Here is a 24689-nt window from a genome sequence, read left to right as displayed (position 1 = left end):
ATGTTGGTAAAACGTCCCCTATGGTCCACCAGTGCTTGCAGCACCATAGAAAAGTAGCCCTTTCGGTTAATGTACTCGCTGGCCTGGTGGGCCGGTCCCAGGATAGGGATGTGAGTGCCATCTATAGCCCCACCACAGTTTGGGAATCCCATCGCGCCGAAGCCATCTATGACGACCTGGACGTTTCCCAGGGTCACTACCTTTGAGAACAGTTGCTCAACGATTGCGTGGGCTACTTGAATCACAGCAAGCCCTACGGTAGATTTGCCCACGCCAAAGTGGTTCGCTACTGACCGGTAGCTGTCTGGCGTTGCAAGTTTCCAGAGGGCTATGGCCACTCGCTTCTGCACAGTCAGGGCTGCTCGCATCCGGGTGTCCTGGCGCTTAAGGGCAGGGAACAGCAAGTCACAGAGTTCAAGGAAAGTGCCCTTATGCATCCTGAAGTTTCGCAGCCACTGTGATTCATCCCAGACCTGCAGCACTATGCGGTCCCACCAGTCCGTGCTTGTTTCCCGGGCCCAGAATCGCCATACCACACCATGAACTTGACCCATTGCCACCATGATCTCCACTGCGCGGCGTACCTTGCTTTGTGAGAGGTCTGCGCCACTGTGTGACTTCCTGTCCTCACCACGCTGCCGGAGCCTCCTCGCCCGATTTCTCAGCAGCTGACTGTGGAAGAGGTGGACGATAAGGTGCGAGGAGTTGACAACGGCCATAAGTGCAGCGATGATCGCACCGGGCTCCATGCTCGCAGTGCTGTGGCGTCCGAGCTGTAACCGACCAGAGAAGGGCGCGAACAGATTTCCCGCCGGCGCTTTCAAGGAGAGGGGGCGGGAGTGACGGTTCAATGATGACAGTTACCCAAAACCACCCTCGACACATTTTTTCCCCCAGCAGGCATTGGGGGCTCTACCCAGCATTCCACTGGGCAGCGGGGACTGCGGGAACTGTGGGATAGCTTCCCACAGTGCACCGCTTCCAAAGTCGACGCTGGCCCCGTTACTGTGGACTCAGACAGTCGAATTAGTGTATTTAGTGTGGATACACAAATTCAACTTCATAAGGTCGATTCCACAAATTCGAATTAAGTAGATTCGAAATAGTCTTGTAGTGTAGACATACCCTTATTCTCTGGTCCTGCCTGCACACCTCCATCATGACTCCCTCTCATGCTCTGCAAGCTGGTTCAAGAGCAGGGGGGCTTGGGAGTAGCAGCTTGCCCCCCCTTCAAACTGGAAACCCTAGAGCTGGGAAACACAGGGGCAGGCGAAAGGAGAGGCCTGGCTGAGGTTCCTTCCCTGCTCCTCAAAGCCAGACCCGGCAGGGTTTGCTTCATAACCTCAGCCGGGTACGTACTGCAGAGTCTAGCTGGAAATTCCTTCTCAAAGGGCTAGGAAAACAGAGGGAAGACAGTTCGCGTAGGGGGCTGGGTTAATAAGAACGTAAGAGTGGCAATACTAGGTCAGACCAATGGTTCATCTAGCCCAGTATCCTCTCTCTGACAATGGGCCTTGCCAGATACTTCTGGCAGTTGGAGGTTTAGGGACACCCAGGGCATGGAGTTGTGTCCCTGACCATCTTTGGCTAATAGCCATTGATGGACCTACACGCCATGAACTTATCTAATTCTTTTTTGAACCAATTATAGGTTTGGCCTTCACAACATCCCCTGGCAAGGAGTTCCACAGACTGACTGTGTGAAGAAAACCTGCTGTCTATTAATTTCATTGGGTGATTCCTTGTTCTCATGTCATGTGAAGGGGTAAATAACACTTCTTTAGTCACTTTAGCCACACCAGTCATGATTTTATAGACCTTTACCAGATCCCCCCATAGTTGTCTCTTTTCTAAGCTGAAGCGTGCAAGTCTTTTTAATCTCTCCTCATGTGGAAGCTGTTCTATACCCCTAATTATTTCTGTTGCCCTTCTCAGTACCATTTTGAATTCGAATGTATCTTTTTTGAGATGGGGCGACCAGATCTGCACGCGGTATTCAAGATGTGGGCGTATCATGGATTTATATAGTGGCATTATGATATTTTCTGTCTTATTATCTATCCCTTTCCTAATGGTTCCTAACATTGTTAACTTTTTTTGACTCAGCTGCACATTGAATAGATGTTTTCAGAGAACTATCCACAAGGACTCCAAGGTCTCTTTCTTAAGTGGTAGCAGCTAATTTAGACCCCATCATTTTATATGTATAGTTGGGATGATGTTTTCCAATGTGCATCACTTTGCACTTAGCAACACTGAATTTCATTTGCTATTTCCCACCCCTCTTCACCCCCCAGTTTAGTGAGATCGCTTTGGCACTTTGCAGTCAGCTTTGGACTAAACTATCTTGAGTAATTTTGTATAGTCGGCAAATGTTGCCACCTTTCTATTCACCCCTTTTCCACACCAATTATCTGGATTAAGCAAATTGTTCAGGGAGCAATAGAAGGGGAGGAGGTAATTTCTGCCCAGAGGAGGTGGTGATGATGGAAGTCAGGATCCTGGAATGCTTTGCAGTAGTAGCATCACAGCTGAGAAGGAAACGAGGCCAGAGAACAAAGCGGGGGACCTGAACATGCACTTGGAGCTTGAGAAAGTGGGAGTTAGGCTGCTGAGGAAGCAAAGGTGGAGCATGTGATTACCTGAGGTGGGAATTATAAACAGCAGGACACTCAGAGAGTTCTAGCAGTGAAGAGGGGAGGTCTGGAGATGGCTAAGCCCTGAAAGCCTCCAGTAGGCAGAGACCTGCTTCAAGGAGCACACAACGGCTGGGATACAGCATATGCTGTGGCAGCCGGACCTCAGCTCTGCAGCACTGGCCCTGAACCACATAGCAGTTGGGTATGGCAGATTCGGGGGCAGCTTGCTGCTGAAGCGTTCAAGGCTGGCTGATGTGGGACATGCAGAAGGCCTCTTTTTATGAGCAAAGACGAAGATGGCTGTCCACAGATAAGCCACAAGCTAGTTGCTGTTCTGGACAAGATTGGAGCTGTGGGCAAAGGAGCAGCTGAAGTCACCGAGAAGAGAAACAGTGGGAGAGTCCCAGCAGGCTAAAACCCTGGAAGGGGAAAGGAGGGATGAATTGAAGGAAGTGGGAAAACCTGGCAGCAATAGGAACAGAGGGAAACATGGAGCCATTCAAACTGGACCCTCATAACAGGCACTACCAGGCAGAGGATCAGATGGAGAAGAGCCCAAGGGAGGTCAGGGGCCCAGCAAGAGGCAAATGGACCTCATTAGCGATTCCCTGGTAAGGCCTATGATGATACGTGTTGCCTGCCAAGTGTCCTGAGAAGAGACTGGAGAACAGCAGAGCAGCTCTGGAAGAACTTGGCTCTCCCTCCATCCCAGCTGCCACCTACATAGGAATTAATGCCATGAGCAAAGGGTGATTAGAAAGGCTTCAAGGGGTGTGGGAAGAAATAAGAGCGAAAAGCTGATGAGACAGATGCTTGCAGGTTTCAGGCGCCATATGCAGACACACACCTCCACAGGGGAGAGCCATTCTCTCCATTGCCCTGGGAGACTTACATTGGGATCCCGCACTCAGCTCTGGGCCCCTCAGTTCCACATGCCTTATGGCCCAGAGCAGGGAGAGGCTAGCTCCTCTCTCTGGCTCCGTAGCTGGGTGACTGGGTTCTGTTCTGGGCTCCTCGGTGCCAGAAAGACAACAAACCAAGGGTGTGCAGAGAAGGGCAGCGAGGGACCAATTTAGAGAAAAGAGTAAGGCGGGTTAAATCGGACAACCTTGGCTCGGCAATGAGAGAGTGTGAACTGAGTGTGGGGAGGAGGAGGAGAGGGTCTGTTTAGGGAGATGCAGGGGGGCATAGGTCAGACTAGATGATCATAATGGTTCTTCTGACCTTAAAGTCTATGAGTAATGCTGCAACATTAACAAAAGGATTATTCCGAATGACACTTGGGAGACACTTCCTGAAGTGAGATACCCTGGGCTCCCACCAGGCGCTGGCAACTAGGACGTTTAACGCCAGGCTGGGAAAAGCTCTAGCAAAACTTGCTGTAGGGCCTGATCCTGCCTGTTGAGCCGGTCGAGATGGGACCGGGAAGGCCTTCCCCCCCATCTGCATCATCCAGAATTCGCTTTCTGCGCAGCTATGACTCACTGGAGGAGTGAAAATCCTGCGCACAGGGAAACGAACACATACAGCACCCACCAGGGGGAGCCAGCGGGCAACGTGTTGCCAGGCAGATGACGGGGAAGGTTTGCAGCAGCGTGATGTCGATGTGATGCAGGCAGCCGCGTGGGTGGGGAGCCCTGCAGGGCTGTGAGCTCCCCACTCCTACCTGAGAGCTGCGGGCTGGTCTCCTTATGGCATGGAGCCGGCCTTCTCCTTCGCTTCAGCTGACTCACTGGCTGACTCACCAATTGTGCGGGGGCTCCCCGGGGGCCAGATGACCGAGAGGCCCAGGGCGGAAGCAGACAGACAGGAGTGTGCAGGGACAGACTGACACAAAAACACAGCACATGAAGCTGCCAGATATTTGCTAGCAAGGAGCAACGTTACAGTGGGAACCTACCAGGCTCACTGTGGCTGGCGTTGCCTCTCCATGGGTGCGGTGTCCGAGCCCAGTTTATAACTGGGGGAGGGGAGCTGCTGTCAGCCATGGAGGAGGAGAGGTCTGGCCGGGGTTTCCTCCCTCAGCTCCATGACTTGGAGGTGAGCCTCACATCAAGGTTCAAACGGCAGGTTGGGGAGACCCACCCCCCGGAGACCACTCACGAGGCCTGTGCCTGCTGCTGGCTGAGAAAGAGGGAGGAAGAACTGGGAGAAGCGGCAGAGTTTCTCTGGACGTGTTTGCTCTAGGCCCCGGTAGCGGGTGGTGTGAAAGGTCTGTCCCATCTCTGCTGCCTCGCTCACACTGAATGGACTCAAAGAGCAACCAGTACCTGCTTGCATCACCCCGGGCAGAACCCACAGCTAGATCTGTGCCTCCCCACAGCCAGCACCGTGGCCAGGAGAGATGGGGCCTCTCTCTAGGTGGGGCCCAGCACCCACATTGTTAGCAAAAAGGCAGATAAGTTAGTCTGGGAACAGTTCACCACACAGCCTCACCAAGATTCAAACACAAGAAAAGCTGCAGGATTTGGGACAAGCATGAGATGCTCTCTCCCTGCATAGGCGCACACGGCTACAGGCAGCAGCCCTCCTCCTGTAGTCCCCATGCCGGCAGCGCAGCATTAGCCTGAGTCCCATCAGCCAGCCAGGGCCCACGTGCAGGAGGATGAGTGACTGGGCACTGGTGCTTCCTGCATCACCCCAAGTGAGCCAGACACACAGAACGAGGGCGAGACGCTTTCTCAAGCCAAAGGCTGCAGACTGTGGCTCTGCACAAAGGACCAAGAGTGCCAGAGTGGGGGAAAATGGCAGGATGGTCCTCTGCTACCTCACGTGCCCTGCCCACAGCCCCTACGACCTGGCTCCAGTGCCAAGCGGGGCAGCAGTGGGAACTTGACAAGCACAGAGCATTCCCGAGATGTTGTCAGTTTCTGTTGCTGCCTTGCTCGCCCCTGGTGCTGAGCAGAACTTAGAAGACAGGCACCAGTTTGCTGCGTACTGCCTCCCACCCTGGTCCTGCATGACAGTGAGAGCCAATCACTCCCCATCCAGGCTAGACAGTGTAGCCAGTTAAAGCAGCACAAGAAAGACTCAGCGATCAGACCTAAGCCTCAGACTGCCAGGTGCTGGGGCTGGATGACAGGGGCTGGATCACTTGATGATCGCCTGTTCTGTTCGTTCCCTCTGAAGCATCTGCTACCAGTCACTGTCGGAAGACAGGATACTGGGCTAGCTGGACCTTGGGTCTGACCCAGCGTGACCGTTCTTATGTTCTAGGCTGTGGCTCTGTGGGAGATGGAACATTTTTAAGAAGAAGTCAAAATGCAAAGGGACATCCCCAGTGGGGAAACAAGAAGAATGTGTGGCTGTACAAGGGGCTATTCACAGCTATACTCACTGCTATACTGCTATACTAAGCAGCTATACTCACTGCTGGGGTCTACAATGCGCAGTGCCAAGCCAAGGTACCAGGTGGTGCTGGCAATGGTTCTGTAATAGGAAGCTCATGTCTGCATTACTGGCTGAGCTGGAGGGAGGGATTGGGAAGATGGGACAGTGCACCAGTGCATTATTCACAGCTGCTTATTCTTCAGGTGTGGTAGCTGAATTCTGGCTCCCTTAAGGCTTATACGATCAAAGCCTAGCTCTGAACAGAGGGTGAGAGAAACCCCTTTCCCTACTCACCCCAATAAAACAGCAATAATGACAGGTAGTCTGTATCCAGGGTGCCCAAGGATCCCTGTTGCCTCTCTATCCATAGACACATAGGGGAAGGGGGGGAAGAAAAGATCTAGGGGTAAGTAGTGTGAGGACCCAACGAGCCTTTGGAAACGGGCATGATTTTGTCCCTGTCTCTGTTCCAGCACACACATGAATTTGTGGTGAAGCAGGGTGAGTGCTGTGGTACCCTCCCAGGATCACAGTGGCATTGTTGTTGTTTGAGAGGGACCAGAACAAGCCCCGTCCCTTCCCAGCTTTGATGTATGGCTGAAGAATCTGCATTGATCAGGAGACACTAATCCCAGCCCTGAACCCCTAGTCATTTCCAAAGGAAAAAAACAGGAGAGAGAGGGAAGGAAAAATACCCTGAAAAAACAACAACATACTATTCCCGCTCCTCTCGCTCCATCTGCCAGTTCCGCCGCCTGGAGGCAGAGAGACAAAAAGGGAGGGTTACAACAATGGGAACTTTGCAGTACCCACAGGGAGCCTCCTCGGCCCCAGTAGACACAGCGCCGGGTTGCTCCTCACCATCCTGGGGAGAAACCTGTCAACAATCAGATCAGAGAGAGAAAATAAAGGAAAAACTTCCTTGCAGCACTCAGTTTCCCAGCACGCTGCAGGCTCCTCAGGACAAGGCCCTGTCACGTTTGTGTGGAAATCTCATGCACATCTCTTGTCATAAATATAGAGGGAAGGGTAACAACCTTTATGTATGCAGTAGCATAAAATCCCTCCTTGGCAGCTGCACTAAATCGCCTTACCTGTGAAGGGGTAAGCAGTTTAAATAACCTAGTTGGCACCTGACCAGAAGGACCAAGGAGGAAAGAAGATACTTTCAAATCTGAGGGGGGAGGAGGGGCGGAGGATTTGTTTGTTGTTCTCTTTGTTTGTTCCCTCTCCGGACGGAGGGAGAAGCCAAGCAGGTACAACATTTCCTGAAAATATGCCTGGAATAATCAATCTAAAACCACAGAAATTGTAAGTAGGGTAAGAAAATGCGTTAGGTTATCTTTTGTTTTAGCTTGTGAATTTCTATGATACAGAGGTAGTTTTATTCCTGTTTTTGTAACTGTGAAGCTGAGCCCAGAGGGGAGTCCTCTTTTTATTACCCTGTAAAGTTACCTTCCATCTTGATTTTGCAGGTGTGATTCTTTTACTTTTTTCTTTATTATAAAGTTCTTCTTTTAAGAACCTGGTTGATTTCAGTGTCCTGAAGACAAAGGGTCTGGTCTGTGCTCACACTGCTAACCAATTAGTTGGTATATTATTCTCAAGCCTCCCCAGGAACGGGGGTAAAGGGGCTTGGGGGGATATTTTGGGGGAATAGGGATTCCAAGTGACCCTTCCCTGAATCTTTGTGTAAATTACTTGGTGGTGGCAGCAATACCATCCAAGGACAAGGAAAGGAATTTGTGCCTGGGGGCAGTTTTAACCTAAGCTGGTAGAATATAAGCTTGGGGGGGGGGTGTCTTTCAGACGGGTCCCCACATCTGTACCCCAGAATTCAGAGTGGGAGGGGAACCCTGATACCTCTGGTGCTGGCTCCATCTGTAACACACACCGATGAGATCTGCACTGCAGTAGAGGCAGTCAAGAGAAGGGTCTTTAGTTTGGAGTGGGAGACTCTAGGATGTGCTGGACTCTGGGAACCTCTCAGGTTCTACTTGAGTTTGCATCTAAATCTGGGGTTTTGCAGAACATTTTCCCCATCACTTAAACTATTGCTTCCCCAAACGGAATGAAACAAACATTGTTTTTCCCTCCTGAGCCAATGCAAACAGTGTCTTCAAGGACAGATTAGCTTGCCCGGCCTCAGGGAATTAAATAAGGAAATACACAGCAGCCCAGAGCTCAGGGAACCCCCAAAACTCCAAGTTCTGTCCCAAATCTAGAACCAACAATATACAAGTGGCTCCTAAATCTGGTGAAATGAGTTCTCCACTCCCTAGTCTTAGTGCAAAACGAGTGTAAGGCCCAGGGAAGTCACGCGTACCCATGATGCACGGCTCTTTACAAACGTGCTGAGTAATCTGTCTTGCCATTCCAGCAGAGGGGCCACCGCAACCAAGTGGGATCCTCCTGTGGCAGCTACCAAAGAAAGGGAAAACACCAGCTGATCTTCAGGAACTGCCCTCCCTGGGAATGTCAGCCCAGCTCCAGCCCAGACTGGGCCAGCTGCTGAAGAATCGAGCCTGGTGAGCTGAGAGAACTGCACTCACTGGGGCCGCTGATCTGGTGCTGCCGTTCCAGGCTAGGCCAAGATCCCTGCAAGGCTAAGTCAGAGGAACCAGCTGGTTCAGCCTCCCTTCCCGTCTCTCTTTTGTTCCTTCCCTTGAGCGGTTCTTGTGCATGGAGGCCTCTCCCTACAGTGCTGTCCGGCCAGCCCAGACTGACAGAGAGGGAAGGAGGCCCTGTGTTTTATGTTTAGGACAAGCTGCTCTGCCTTTCCTAGAGGCGGAGACCACTGAAGATGATGGCAAAACCCCACTGACTCCCAGGGACGCAGGATTTGACCCATGTTCCATTGTCTGGTGCATCCCGAATGGGCTGCATGAAAGTGTCACATCACAGAACTCCCTCCTCCCTGGCAGGGGCCAAAGAGTCAGCAGTGACATGAGGGAAGACCAGGAGTGCTGGCGCCAGGGAAGCACCTATCTGGGAGAGCCTCAGATCGAGGGTGCTGCCCTCTGGCCCTGGTCCTCAATGCAGCCTTTTTCCGCCATACACTGATGCAGCTGACCCAGCTTCCACCAGCAGAAGTGGAGACAAACAGGGCCACCCACTGCACAGTGTGCAAGGCGCAGCCTATAGGATGGTTTAGATTAAGAAATTAGTGGGAGTTGCATTTAGGGCCTAAGTTAGCCTAAGTGTAGAGGAGTCAGGGGAATGGAGGTTGTGAGTTAGGGAGGAGCTGGAGACTGTAAGATGGGAAAACTGCATTTAGCAAGGACATGAGCCAGGGTTATGGTGCCGTTATGTTTTGGTTATAACTGCTTCAAGCAGGGTTTCTAATGAGTGTTTTTGAGAATTGTGAATGTTTATTATAATTCTGTCTGTATTGATAGTAGGGGAAGGACATTGGGCCAGATGTTCGTTTACATAATGTGTAATGTAAAGAGCCAATAAGGAGGAGGAGGAAATGTAATTATGGTAAGGGGCAGTGTAATGTTAAGTAGTATGATAATAGATTATAAAATAAAAGGAGTCGATTTGTTAATTTGGAAGGAGCTCCAATAAACGTCCAAAGGGCTCTTTTCGGTTCCAGGATCATCAGGCTGTTGTCAGTGGACTGACCACTCATTGATTACATAGTAATTGCATGCCTGTTTGCTTAGCAATGCAGTCTGCTTTTGAATAAAGTTGGGTTTTATCATTCTAAGTGATGCCTAGTGGTCCTCTGCTAAATGCATTTTCTGTATCTCACCTAGAGGCTCACAGCTGAAGATTATGTTGGGCTTTGTGGCACCCTTTTCTTTAACAGCTCCATGTTAACTGGAAACATTTCACGCTACGGCTCCCAAGGATCCAGTTGCAGAGATCTCCCATCCCCACTCCTGCCGCTAGATGAATCGGCCCTATGGGTCCATTTACTGATGGGGGAGAGCAATTTGTGTTCCCTTGTGGTGCGACAGGACTCTGGCTGCCTACTCTCAGCCCCAGATTTCTTCTTTGACCTGAGGGATGTAATCTCTTCCCATCCACATCAGCAGCAAACATAGGACCTGAAAGAATGGCCCTGGCCTCTGCACCAGCTCCCCACTATTATCTGCACAGGACTGGAAGAGGCATTCTCACCATCTCCCTGCCGCAGTCAGGAACAAGAGGTGGCCAGAAAAACCCTCACACAGATATTTTTGTTGTTCCAGCTCCTATCTGTTCTGCATGGAGTGTGTCCCTGCCGCGGGTTACCCGAGGGGCAAAAGGTTTGTCTGTCTAATTGAGACGGCAGGCCCCCTGGGGCAGGGGCTGTGTCTCTGTACATGGGTCGTACATCAGTGCACAGACACAGAGTGTCTTTGGGCTCTGGCCAGCTGTCACCTTTAGGATCCCATGGGGGCTGGGTTTTTTGTCCCAACCCAAAGCTAGCAGCACTTGGGCACCACATTTCATGGGAAAATCCAAAGTGTTCCCCAGGGAAGCAGCATCCCAGTTGCCTTTTCCCTGCTGCCTGCCCCAGGATGGATAGGAGAACCTGCTTGTCTGCTAGAAGCCCAGCATGAAGTAGCTGGAAACTGGCACAGTTCTCAAACTAGTGCCCCCCTCAACTCCCCTGCGGGGATCATGGCTTCCTGCAAACTCTCCCATGTAGCCCTTCCCTGCCAGTTCACACCAGCCCCCACCAATGGCCGTGCTACTGAGGCTATGTGCACACAGATGGGGATGCTCTGCTGCCAATACCTACTGCTGTCTCAGCGACTCTCCTCCGGGCCTCCTAGTGCCCTAGCTTGCCAGCTGGGCATTTTTTGTTCCATGTTAGCTGCAGCTCTTCTTCCAGTTGGCAGCACCCTGACATAATGCCAGACATAATGCGGTTACTCACAGATAGGTGCTAGCAAGTGCAGCAGGCTGTCTGAGCACAGGGCGAGGATCCACCTGCTAGCCAGGCTGTGCCAGTGTAACGCCAACAGACCCCGGTTGTCGGCAGATGGGATCGAACTTGGGACCTCCGAAGCTTAATGCATGAGCTAAAAGGCACATGCCTCTTAGCTGAGGCTGCAGCAGACTCATTAATTTCTAAGTGGTCTAGGTATCATTAGAGGGGGACAGAGCACCACACCCAGCAGGCATGGGTTGCACCAGGATTGAATAGGACCTCGCCTATCGTGTGAGGCGGGGCCCATCCCACACAGAAGGAGGCTCTGAGTGTTCCAGAGGGCACCCAGGTCTGAGAGAGCTAAGTTTGGAGGAAAGGTGTGTTGGTGGGTGGGTGGGAGGAGAGGACCAGGCAGGGAGATTTGAAGTTTGCACAGTTCTCAAAAGGGACTGAGCAAGTCAACAGAGAAAAAATGTCCCCCCTAAAGCTGAAGAACAAGTGGGGAACCTGGGCAGAGCCACCCCTCAAAGGGGAAGAGCAGACCGGGCCAGTTACAAGGGCAGGCAGTGGGTGCTGGGTGTACGAGATAGGCAGCATGGCCCAGGCCAGTGTCTCTCACCCTTTTCAGGCTGGTGACCCCTTATTCCTTGTCAAAAAATGTCACGATCCCCCCTGTATAAAAAGGCAGAGGAGGAGATGTATCAATGCAAACAGCGCAAAGCCTGGATAGTTCATTTCTGGGGGTGGTTGGCAGAGAACTCTGGACACTGAAGTGTAAGGGCATGCGAGATTTCCTGTGCTTTACAGCGTAATAACTCTTCCAACTCCTTGCCATGACCCTGACTGCCTTTGGTGCCCACCTGGGGCTGTGAGCCACTGGTTGAGAAATGCTGGTCTAGAGGGCTGAGCTTGGCACTGGCATGAACGTACATGGGTGCAATGACCCAGAGGGCATGGAACCCTTTCTAAAGGCCCTCTCTGCCGGAGCTGAGCAGCGTCTCGACACAAGATCATCGAGCAGCTGGGATTTGAAACAAGGAACGTCATGGAATAAGGAGAACAGCGCAGCCCCTGAACCTACTCTGCCTCTTGTTGCGTCACTGTCGAGCTGGCGTCCTGTGACAGACTCATGAACATTCACATACTCTTCTGCCATTTCAGTACAGAAGGTCCTACCCAGCGGGGATCTTTAGACACCTCCTGCAGCTGGGTACACTGCACTTCATCATCAGAACCCTTGGCTCAGTCCTTCAGCCAGTTTTCAGCCCACACGGCAGTGTCTTAGCCTAGCCATGTTCAATTATATTTTAAGACTAAGATTCCATTAGCAGTTAGGGGGAAAGCTTTCCCTTCAGCCACTAACACAGCCATCAATAACTTCCCTGGGATCTCTTCTCCAGACTCACTTCGCTCACGCATCCAGCTCAGAGCCCTGCTTCTCAGCCATCCACGCTTGGCTACCTTTGCTTCCTCAGATTTAGTGCCATGACCTGTACAGTTAAGAGCTACAGTACCTGAAATCCCAGCCCGTGACTCCCAATCTACTTAAAAAGAAACCAGTACAGAAAAGAAAAGGTACAATCCCCTCCAGCTAACAAAGTCGTTATTGCGTCAGACTTTGCCCTCCCATAGCCTCTTCCCCTCCACATCCTCTTCCTTGCCCATCCCTTGCTGGGCCATTGCTGTTCCCACAAGGCAGGGAGCTGTCCTGTGTTGTAGCGCCTGCAAAGTATTGTGCACACTGTTGCTGTAGGAATAAGAAGTCATACATTACAAACCTACCTCCAGAGCCCCCAGAGGTTTGCTCCTGCACAGGGATGAAGTCAGAATGACAAAGGGTTGGCATGTTGGGCTGCAGGGACTCCTGTTCCTGGGATTTATTGGGTCAGACCAACCTGAGCACTATTCCTTCCCCACTCCCCTGCCATCTGGGCACACAGCAGAGGGTTTAACCTTGTACCCCATTTTCTTCAAGCCCACCCTCATCCTGACCTTACCTGTCAGCATCAGTCACCAGGGCCAGACGTCCATAGTCCCAGGCTACTTTACGCAAGATCGAAAAGACAAACAACAGTGCCTGCAAAAGTGCAAAGGGGAAGCTATGAGACAAAGCCCCTCTGGCTGGGGAAGCAGCCCTCCCTGATCCCCCCCTCCCCCACCACCCATCTGCCTGGCATGGAGAGAACAATGGCAGGGGACAGAGGAAGCAGCTGGATCTGTGCTTGGCTTGCTCGTATGGCATAAGGAATTGGACCCTTGTCACTCAGGTGCCGCAGCAAGGCCTGGAAAGAGAGGAGCTGACGGGGAAGTGGGATCCAACATCACAAGCACGAGATCCTCCCAGTGACCACGTTCGCGCTATCACAGCTTGACCTGCTGTCAGAGGTGGCAGCACTACAGAGCGAGTGTCAGGCTCTGCTTGGGCGGCTCAGCTACTGCAGCTGAATGGATGGCAGCATACGATAGGAGAGCAAAAGCTTCCCTGAGGCCCGCTCTTGGTGGGGGTGGGGAAAAGATACAGCGCAGAGGAGAGGGGTGCACTGCAGAACTCCTGGACTCCAAGGGGGCTGCAATCTGCTCTGTTCTGGCTGTGCTGGGTGCAGCCCTGCAGTTCCTGGCAAGGCACCAACATGGGCACCCAGACTCAGAAAACGGGACTCTGGGATGCAGGATTGCCCACATCTGTTCCCTGGAGTGAGTCTGTAGCATTCTCCCACCAGAGCCCAGAGCTCCAGTACCTTCCCCAGCTGCCATCCTGCTCCAAGAGTGGCTGGGAACTTCACTGCTTGCATATTACAGCTCCTTCCTCTGAAAGCACCCCACAGCAGGGCTTGGCAGCATTCGCCCGCAGCTGATCCTGTCCCAGCCCGGAAATGCATCCGAGCAGGACAGGGGCTGAGAGGAGACAAGCCAGCCATGAGCAGCGTGTGCCCACAGCTTACAGCTGACGCAAGCCACGCCAGAGATGTGGATCCAACACAGAGACCCCAGATGAAGGAGCTCTGTGAATTGGGGGGGAGCGAGGGAATTGTTAGCTTCAAGGCCCCACAGGAGCGGCTGCTGGCTGATGCACAGGCAGAGCGGAAGCATGCTGGGTCATCCGTTCTGCCAGCCACGTGCACACATCAAGGCTGCGTTTGTCCAACACCTAGCACATGACTAGGGCTCCTAGGCACTATGGTAATACAAACCAATAATAATAATAATAATAGGTGGTGACCTGGCCTGTTCTCCAGAGCACAGATGACCCCCTGCTGCCTCCCAAGCCCTGATATCACTAGCAGAGATCGAGCCATCTGTTCTCGGACTACGCAGGAAGCAGCAGAAGAATCGGAAGGGGGCTCGGGGCTGGTAAGGCAGGAAAGCCCATTGCCTTGGCATTAGGTTGGCCCTAGTCACATAAATCGCCCTAGTGGCCACCCCAAACCTCCACGTTCCCAGCCCCGACACTCTCCCCATTCCTGTCTTCCTGCTTGTCAAGTTCAGGCCACTCCTTAGCGTGACGTGAGCTAGGGCTGGAGGGATGCAGCACGAAGCCGGGCTTGGGAGGCCTGAATCCGAGTCTGCTCATCACGATAGTCTCAGCTGGCCCTAACTGGCCCTTTCGTCGGCAGCCCAGCTAGAGAAACCAAAGGACTGAATAGACCATGGAGACTGAACTCCCTGGCGCTGTTCCTTCCAGCAGAGCTGCCGGGCAAGCTCGCCCTGCCTGCACTGCGCCGCGTCATTTCAGCAGGGACATAGTCGTGGGATTTTTTTCTTAAAACTATTGAAAAAAACTCATTGTGCTTTGATGACTGAGAGCTGGGGTTCCCCAGCCGGCCAGCTACCGCTGCCAGGGGAGAGGGCTGCGTTAGAGCAGCACACGGGTGGGTAAGGAGAGAACAATATTGTGCTTTTCTAGTGCTTTGTCAAAGCGCTTGGCAGGTGCTAATTCTTTGAGCTTCAGAACTGCACCGCCTCTGGGAGGTCAGTGTCATAATCCCTGCCTCACCAAGGGGAAACCGAGGCACAGAGCAGTCATGTGACCTGCCCAAGATCACAAAAGGTGAGAGGAGAATTCAGGAGTCCTAGCTCTAACCAGTCTCTCTCTTGAGCTGGCAACCAGGGCTGGGAGTCCTGACTCCCATGCGCCCCAGCTCCAATCAGTAGATTACACTCCTCCTCCCACATCTGGGGATAGAACCCAGGAGTCCTGACTAGTTGTGTCCATCCTTCATCCTCACAGCCGTACACCTCCCCTCCCCCGCTGGCAAACGGCAACAGCACAGTGGAGCGGGAGACTTACCAGAAAGCACATGAAGTCAAGGGCTAGGACGGTGGGCACTCCCCCAAAGGGCAAGCCCTGCAGCACAGTGCTGCGGATGCGGGCACTGTAGCAGTAATCCTTGGTGCTGTTAGCATGAGTCACCTGTGAGCCCAGGGTGGCATACAGGAAGGGATGCATCTCTACTGCCTCATCGTCTTACCTGGAGGAGGGGGGAAAAGACACAGTTAGAAACAGACCCGACCAACTAGTCTGCAGCCTGCTTAACAGGAGGTAGCGGCAGGTGAGGAGATCCCAGGGCCAGCTCAGCCATTGCCATCTCCCACAACCTCCATCCAGCCTCCTCTGCACAGTGGCCTCTTGCGTTACAGTCTCAAAGGGAGCTGGCTAATGAAGTTACTAACTGGCCAGCGATCACGTGTGGGAAGTCCTGGAGAGCCAGGGAGGTACCAAAGGACTGGGGAAGAGGAGACCTACTTTGCTTCAGAATTCTCTCAAAAAATAACATGTGACCAGACGACCAGTGAAGTTACCACAGACAATAAAAGGGGAAGGGATGCAGCTCAGAATAAGTAAAGAACACGTCAGAGATCTTCTAACCAATTTGAACGAATTTAAATCAGCAGGGCCTGATGCTATTCATCCCAGGGTGCTGAAAGAATTAGCTGAAGAAACTTGGAGCCATTGACAATAATATCTGCAAACCCATGGATGCGAGGAAAGGTCCCGGAAGACTGGAGAAGGGCTAATGTAGTGCCCATCTTTTAAAAGGGGGAAAAGAGGAGCTGGGATCACAGTGGATCACAGTTTCAGAAGCAGTGACGAGAACAGAAACAGCATTAGGGTGGTTTATAAAGGACCAAGCACCACACTGGGACGTTGGTTCATTACTGACCAAGAGGAAAAAGAGTACCCCTTACTGAATGGCCAACACTACTTCCTGGAACACTTGGGTTTTTCGTGAACATCTCCCATCCAAGTCCCAAGCCAGCCCCACCCTGTTTAGCTTGAGAGCTCGGACATCATTACACAGCACAAGGCTGTCTGGACGCTGGTCCATGGGAAGGGAGATTTGCTGCTGTGTCCCAGGAGCTCTTTCTTGAAAAAATAATTCTCCAGTGGCTCAGCTGAGACATAGTCACATGGACTGGAGCTGGTGGAAGAACTGTAAACAAAAGGCCATGACAAACAGCAGCGTATTGATTGGCTAGCGGTGTCCAGTGAGAATTGGGAGGAGGCTGGGATTTTATTTAAGAGTATCACTAATGATCTGAAAAAGAAGCCAAACATCACCTTAAATTAAATTCACAGGTGCGAATAAGAGAGAGGGGGTGCTGACATCATCAGAGAGGAGAGGGGAAAGCAGGACAGCAGGGACAAGCTGCGACGAAGTGATCAGGGACGAATAACGTGAGAGGCAGCCAGCTTTATTCATCCTGGCAAAATGAATGAGAAACAGATACTCTGTGGGAGGGAGAGACCTGGGCAGCTCAGAGCAAATGACACGGGAGCCTGCAATGGAGCCGAGCAGCAAAATTAAATAAGGACCCCTGCGATTTTGGGCTGCGTGCAGATCAGAGAGCGGAGGCCCTGTCTGATATAGCGCTGGAGAAACCCCACTTTAAATACTGCAGCCGGCTCTGAGCAAGACCTTCACAACGGGGTATCAACAAACCCGGAACGCCTAGAGGGCCCGATCCAACAGCTATTGGAGTCAATGGGACTCTTTCCACCAACTTCAATGGGCTCTAAAGAGGACCCTTATGGATCATCTAAAAATGGTAAGAGGCTGGAGAGAAATATGAAACTGACAATTAAAGGAGAAAATGGTAACAATCTGCTAGAAATCAGAGCTATGAACATCAGGAGGGGGAAAGCGACTGCAGGGGGAGTCAAGGAGAAGCGATTGAGTGAAATGACAGAAGAGGAGTATCAGAAACCTTGGCTGAGATCTAGGAGGCTGCGCACTGTCCCAAGGGAAGGGCTAAAACTCCATCAGTTGGGATGTTCACAACTAGACTGGATAAAGGACCGGAAAAAGTGCTGGAGGGAGCAGTGCACAAGTGAGTGTCAGCCACTCCAGGGGATCGGGAACAGGCAGAGATTAGTTATTTATAGACCTGAGTCAAAAGAAAGAAATAGCCCCATCATCCTCACACAAAACACCACCGCTGTCACAGGAACTAGCTCAATTAGCATCGATTAGCCCTCTTGTAGGCAGCTTCAGTCTAGCTCAGCAGAAGTGGGCAAACTATGGCCCGCGGGACCCTCCTGCCTGGCCCCATAGCGCCTGGCCCAGGGGGCTAGCCCCCGGCCCCTCCCCACCGTTCCCCCTTCCCTGCAGCCTCAGCTGGCTCGCTCTGCCACTGGCGCAATGCTCTGGGCGGCCAGGCTGTGAGCTCCTGGGGCAGCGCAGCTGCAGAGCCGGGGCCTGACCCAGTATTCTGTGCTGCGCGGTGGCGTGGCTGGCTCCAGCTGGGCGGCAGGCTGTAGTGCCGCCAGCCACCAGTGCTCCAGGCAGCGCAGTAAGGGGGTAGGGAGCAGGTGGGGTTGGATAGAGGGCAGGGGAGTTCAGGGTGGTGGCCAGAGGGTGGGGGCGTGGATAGGGGGTGGGGCGGTCAGAGGGTGGGGAACGGGTCGAATGGGGGTAGGAGTCCTGGTGGGGCAGTCAGGAAGGAGGAGGAGGTTGGATGCGGGGGGTGGGGGACAGTCAGGGGCAGGGGTCCCGGGGGGCCTTCAGGGAACAGGAGGGGTTGGAGGGGGAAGGAGTCCGGGGCTGGCTGTCGGGGCGAGAAGCGGGAGGGGTTGGATATGAGGCAGGGCTGGGCCACGCCTGGCTGTCAGGGGAGGCACAGGCTCCCCTAACTGGCCCTCCATATAATTTCCGAAACCCTATGTGGCCCTCGGGCCAAAAAGTTTGCCCGCCCCTGGTCTAAGGACTGCATGGGCAATGGAGATCCATCTCCTCTCTAGAGGTAGGTCCCTCCAGGGCAGGGCATGGGGGAAGCTTGCTTTGTCCAATGGCTGCCCAGGCTCTGTGTGTCAGATTCTCCAGCTGTGTCCATCAGATCCGTGCATGGGCAGAGGTGAGGATGGGAGCAGTGCCTGGCCAGAAGGGGGCAGGGAGCGGTAGAGGGAGGGACCCTGAGGAGCTGTAAGGGCTAAACCCTTAAAAAGCAAACCCAGGTCAGGCTCCAGAGCTGGCTAGCTTGAAAGAGCCTTGCTCTGAGGATCTAGGTAGGTAAACCAGACTGCTCAAGGATCAGCCATGTATCCTGCAGAGACAGGGCTAAGCTTCCTCACAGCTCAGAGCATGGTTTCCCCTGAGACTCACTCCCCACCTCTCCATGCAATATCTGCAGCTGTACAGTAATTAGCCTTGCTCAGCTCAGCCGCAGCCACAGTAACAGAGCTGAACGGCTGTCATTACAGCCAATTAGATACAGCTCAGACAAGAAAGGACCATGATAGCAAGAAGGAAGAGGAGCTTGGGGCACCTGGCAGCCAGGTGTATGTGAATGCCTGGGCCAGGGGAGCCCTGGACGTGCCACCTGTGCCTCCCAAGGGCCAGTTCCACATGGCCCAGCAGCCCTTCACTCAGTTTGGTTCTGCCTGCAGCTCCCAACGACAGACAGGGGCAATCACAAAGGCACCTGGGTGCTCATGCTAGAGTGGCACTGGCAAAGCCACGGCCCAGTAGCCTCGCTCAGTTGCAGCACGCCGTTCTCAGGAACTGGAGCTCGCAGACCATCTGAATCCCCGGGAAACCATTCACAGGATTTCCAAGGAGAAACGTACTGAGGTGGGGAGGGGACTCCAGGCAAAGCTGCCTGAGCCCAGGAGCCAAACACAAGCCCAGAAGGTGGAGGAGAGGTCAGAAGCTGGCTCTGGGGATCTTGCAGCAAGAGTGGGAGCCTTAACCTCTGAGACTCCAGTTTCCTCCTTGCCCCAGGTTGCAAATGATCAACAACGGCAGGATGGCTGTTCAATGGCCCCTGTGTGAGATGAGTTGGGAACATTGGAACAGACCCACAAAAAGTATTTAGGCTCCTAACTTCCATTAAATTCAATTGTCATTTGCAGTGAAGAAGAGCTCTGTTAAGCTTGTCTCTTCCACCAACAGATGTTGGTCCAATAAAAGATATTACCTCCCCCACCATGTCTCTCTCATTGGATTCAATGGAAGTTAGGAGCCAAAATACCTTTGTGGATCTAGAACACAGCGATTGCCATTCTGGATCAGCCCAGAGGACAATCTAGCCCTGTATCGTCTCTGTGACCTGACCAGATGCTTCAGAGGAAAGTGTAATGATCCCTGTAATGGGCAATTGTGGAAAAAACCATCTATAGGGAAGCGTCTTCCTAGCCTTGTCAGGTGAAGGCTGGCACATGCCCTGAAACAGGAGGGTTTCTGTCCTCTTCAGTGTAACTCTGGATGGCCTCATTAACAACAGAAAGGCCAACACTTTTTTTGAATCCTGCTACACTCTTGGCCTCAATGACTTCTTATGACAGTGAGTTCCACAGATTAATTATGCTGAATCAGACCATATTCTTTTATCCATATTAAAATCTATTCCCTTTCAATTTTCCTTTCACTTGTGTTATAAGAAAGAGTAAATGAGCCTATGTCTACACTAGAGACCTTACAGCAGCACCGCTTTACTGATGCAGCTCTATGCTTACGGGAGAGAGCTCTCCCATCGGCATAATTAAACCACCCCAATGAGCAGCGGTAGCTATGTAGGTGGGAGTGCATCTGCTGCTGATATAGGGCTGTCCACACCGGTGCTTCTGTCGGTGTAACTTATGTCAATTGGGGGGGGGTGTTTTTTTCACACCCCGACCGACAAAAGTGTTAGTGTAGACATAGCCTAAGAGCATCCACTCTCCCTTCCCTAGACCATTCTTTGTTGTATACACCATTATGTCCACATATATGTGCCTCCTCTCTGAACTAAACAGTCCTAGTTATTTTGATCTCCCTTCATGCAAAGTTTTTCCCAGCCTCTGCTCAATCTTCTTGCCCATCTCTGAATACCTCCTCTGCCTGCAAGGACTTTTCTGACCTACCAGATGAGGCTGTGCCATTGATTTACATAATGAGATAATATTTTCAGTACTTTTCTCTATCCTATTCCTCATGCATCTGAGGATCATGAGCAGAAGTTGTTAATGAACCATCCCAGTCTTTCTCCAAGTATTACAGTTAATTTAGAACCTGCGATGGCTGAGCAATATACAAGTTATTCCTTTCAATGTGCATTCCCTTGCATTTCTCAATATTGAGTTTCATCTACCATTATTTTGCCCCTTCACTTAGCTGTATGGCATGTCACTCTGGCATTCCTTAGTCTTCTCTGGTCCTGACTAACCTAAAAAATTCCAGGTCATGTGCAGATTTGGCTACTTCTTTGCTCACCCTCCTGCCCAGAGCATTAATAAATATATTTAACACCACCATCCTAGTACGGAACCTTGTGGTACCCTGCTTTCAACCTTTTGCCATGGTGAAAATTTGACCATTTATTCCAATTTTTTGTTACTGGTCACTTATCCAGCTTCTGATCGATGACAGTACATCTCCTCCCATCACTAGTTTCCTTAATAGCCTTTTGTGAGAGACTTTAATAGAGGCTTTTTGACTGTTTCAGTAAATTAGGATGACCAGATCTCCATTACCACTATTTTACTGACATGTTCAAAGAATCCCAATTGATTAATGAGACACGATTTTCCTTTGTGGAAGCTACACTGGTTAGTCCATAGCTAAGTGTTTTTTAATGCCATTTTTAAATTATTCCAACCAGCTAGGCTCACTGGCCTGTGGTTCCCAGGGTCACCCCAGTGCCTTTAAAAAAAACAACAACCTACCAGGCACAGCTCTTCCTTGCTTTGACTCCTCTGATATAGAAGCTGATTGAATTAGTGCAGAGCATTAGTATTAATTGGCAGCACATTTTGAAAGCATTTATTTCTTAAAGACACAGCCCAAGTTCTGGTGCGTGGCTGGAAGCAGAAGCCTCCAGCTCTCACATGGGATAAATGTAGGTGTTCTTTGGCACCAGCACTGCAAGTTCAGACAGGCTTTGCTTGGATGCGCTGAGTTTTTCTTGCATAATCTCTAGATACCAGTGTGGAGAGGTACTGGCCAAGGAAAGAAGTAAAACTGCCATGTCAGGTATGCCATATTGTGGTTCAGGTCAGCTACAAAGACAGACAAGCGTGCAGAAGGGAAGCACTGGTTCAGACACCAGAGGGCTTCCAGCTGCCTAAGTGATCTGGAGAGTCTGCAATGACTCCAAAAAGGACTTCTCCCCTCCTTTTCACCCCTCCAAGCTCTCTGGAATTTAAATAATGGAGATATACCTATCTCATAGAACTGGAAGGGACCCCGAAAGGCCATCGAGTCCAGCCCCCTGCCTTCACTAGCAGGACTAAGTACTGATTTTTGCCCCAGATCCCTAAGTGGTCCCCTCAAGGATTGAACTCACAACCCTGGGTTGAGCAGGCCAATGCTCAAACTGCTGTTATCCCTCCCCCCTAAAATTTTTTTCAAATAATATATGGAGATATACCTATCTCATAGAACTGGAAGGGACCTTGAAAGGTCATTGAGTCCAGCCCCCTGCCTTCACTAGCAGGACCAAGTACGGATTTTGCCCCAGATCCCTAAATGGCCCCCTCAAGCAGGCCAATGCTCAAACCGCTGAGCTATCCCCCCCGCCCCCTTCCAAAAAAAAAAAATCTCCCTTGCTCTGCTTCCTAATGGGGACATCTCAGGTGGTACACATACCAGAAATGATGGACCCCGACACAGTGGCAACACTGAGTACCTACCTAGTTAGAGCTTTGCAGCTTCAGAACCTTTCACCACTACCTGATTAGCTCAGCTGGTCACCACCTGGTCTTGTGGCTTGAAATGAGGTCTGGGAACCAGGAGGGGCCAGGTTGTAGCCTTGTGACTCACTGGGCATTAACAACTGGCAAATCAAGTAACGTCAGGGAGCTCAGTGACTAAGTAATGCTGAGTCTGCTCTGAGTTTCCTGAGGAACCGAGGAGAGGAGAGCCCAAGAAGCCGCAAACTCCCAGTGCCTTGTCAGCAGTGGGACACATTGGACACGTATGGCCTGGGTGTTAAATAGCTAGTTCAAGGGTGGAAGCTGTGGCTGGGTTCTCGGAGAGATGGGACAGGTTTATCTTTGGTCCTTTCTCATCCATCCCTGGGCTGCAGTGTAGAATTATTCACTGCTATTTCGTTGTACTGGTACACCTGTCTCTAGTGACAATTCCCATCTCCTTCACAGACGCCAGCGGACACTACCATGCCCATTGTCAGCTTTCTCCCAGCCTGGCTGAGGTGGAGGATTTCCTCCCCCCCTCTCTCTGAAGCAACTCGTGAAAAGTGTGGTGTGTGGTCAAGGAGGACAGAAGGGGAGCTGCCCTCAAGCTAAGCCATTGGGCAAGGATGGAAGATAGACAGGACAACTGTTCAGTTAAAAGCTGTCCCCTGCCCCAGCCCAGCCGTGGCACTGGCGTGCCAGGTGCGGCATAGTCAGTGCTGACGCAGCAGGAGGGCCCAGCCCTGGCACAGCAATGGGCAGTGACATTTACTCCCGGCCAATGAACAGGGGTGAGAGAAGAATCCCAAGAATGGCCCAAGCCTTTATGGCTGGGCGGGAGCGAGGTCCCTCAGTCTGTGAATGCCTGTGGGACCAAGAGGGGAAGCACTGTGCCCATTCTGGGCAGCGCTCATGGAGGGAGGATTCCCTGTGCCCCCTGCAATAGACTCTGGGTACAGGCCTGGGGATCGGCTGGAGAAATGCCACTCGCCATTTCTGTCCCAGCGCCACCCACATCGGCCTTTTGCTTGGAAGGTGAAAGCCAGGTCTTAGGCTGGATCGACACTTTCACGCAACCTGCCCGAACAGACAGCTTAACATACACTCACTGTCCACGTCTGCTCCTGGATCCAGCCTCAACAGCTGGCTAGCCAGAGCATTAGCCGTGGGCATGGCTCTCCCAGACAGCTGAACCGACAGGAATTGCATCAGCTGGCTACGCTCCCACCGGGCACCAGACATCTCACCCTGTTCCTGCTGGAGACGGGACCACGGGAAAACACACCTCTGCCCCAGTAGGGTGTGCGGGCAAAGACACATCTGTCTTCCTCACAGCTCCGGTGGGGGTGCCTCAGTAACCAGTGTCATTTCCCAGAAAGTGCCCAAACCCATAAGTGTCCAGTCAGCAGGACCTGAGAACCATAATTAGATCCACCAGCACCAACCACATGCCGGCAGCTACAGATCGGCCTCCCTGGGAGTCTCAGGTCAGGAGGCTTGGGAGTCTCAGGTCAGGAGGCTGATGGGCAAATTAGATCCTACTTCTCTACCCAGCTCCATGACTGTAGATTGTTCTGCTTCTCCCAAGGTACACTGGGTATAACACTGCTCTCTCACAAACACACCCACCACTGGCCTTGCACCGAAACACCTTTGTGCTCCATGTGTCCCACCAGTATTGCCTGGGTCTGAACTGGACTACTTGGCTGGGATTGTGCCTCATGTGTCACTTGAGCAGATGCTTGGGAGTTTTAAATGCCCATCCCGCCAGAGGAAGGGTCTCTTCACCTCTCCCAGACTTGCCCAGAGTTTGATGATTCAGCGTGTAAAAGGATAAAGGAATGAGGAAATAAGGCAAAGAGAAAGGGAGGGAGTCCAGGCTTCTTGGATGGGAATTAGGGTCAAACTTTGCATGACATTCCTAGCAATCAGCTGCCGTGACAGAGAGACATTCCACAGACATGATGAGCTGCCCCACTAACCGGGATACAGACTCTGCCCCAAACAGACCAGTTCTACCAGTTTTGGGCAACTCCCCTAACACTGCTGCTACCTGTCGCCTCCCTACTGTGCTTGGCTATTGCAGAGCACCTGCTACTGGCCTGGGACTGTGCAGCTGACAGATCATCATATATGGCAGCTCCAGGGACACCAGGAACAACAATGTGGCCTGTGACACTTCACAGCTGCTTCTGGGTGCCCAGTGTGTGTGTGTATGTGTGTGTTTGTACATGGGGGGCTTGTTGGGGGTGAAGCCCTGGGGCTTGGAGGCATGTCTCCTACTATGAACAATAAAACATCCCATGTTGCAACAAGAGAGGCCCATCCCTGCACCCAAACTCCCCACCCGTGATGTCTGTCTCTTTCCCCAAGGTGCAGCTCTGCCCTGGAACACAGAACCATAGGACAAGGGAACTCCTCTCTCAGCCCCGCCTCCCGCTCCAGGCTGCCAGCCACAGGCTAGGAAGTACATATGGCCATAGCAACACAGCACAGGGGAAAGCATCCAGCATCACACGCTGCAGCCTGGCATCAAGCCCACGGAGGCCTGTGCATGTCTGGAGGGGCAGGGCCCAGCACGTGGAGGGAAAAGGGCCAGGACAGGGCAGTGACGTGGCAACAGTTAGGATGAGACTGATCAGTGCTGCACAGGCATTAATGGCACAATTCATTCATCTGTGTCACAATTTGCAGCTTGTGGCCGTTACCCAGAATATATTTCACCCTCCCACCCAATGGGGGA

At 52.1% G+C, this 24689-nt stretch overlaps 1 protein-coding gene across 3 annotated transcripts in view; it reads right to left on the bottom strand.

Annotated features, from left to right (window-relative positions):
* TMEM63B (transmembrane protein 63B) overlaps positions 1-24689 on the bottom strand; it is a 95299-nt gene that overhangs the window by 27550 nt on the left and 43060 nt on the right. For 2 of the 3 annotated variants that reach the window (XM_045009129.1, XM_045009130.1), the window contains exons 2-4: positions 15125-15305; positions 12834-12913; positions 6686-6724 (exon numbers count right to left, since the gene is read on the bottom strand). In XM_045009129.1, the coding sequence (XP_044865064.1) occupies positions 6686-6724; positions 12834-12913; positions 15125-15283 (278 nt within the window). In that variant the 5' untranslated portion in view covers positions 15284-15305. The remainder of the gene's footprint in view (positions 1-6685; positions 6725-12833; positions 12914-15124; positions 15306-24689) is intronic. The other variant, XM_045009131.1, reaches the window with a different exon arrangement.

The sequence above is a fragment of the Mauremys mutica genome, chromosome 3 (assembly GCF_020497125.1).
Source record: "Mauremys mutica isolate MM-2020 ecotype Southern chromosome 3, ASM2049712v1, whole genome shotgun sequence".
NCBI lineage: Eukaryota > Metazoa > Chordata > Testudines > Geoemydidae > Mauremys > Mauremys mutica.
Note: the sequence above shows the minus strand (reverse complement) of the source record. Positions and strands in the feature narration are given on the sequence as shown.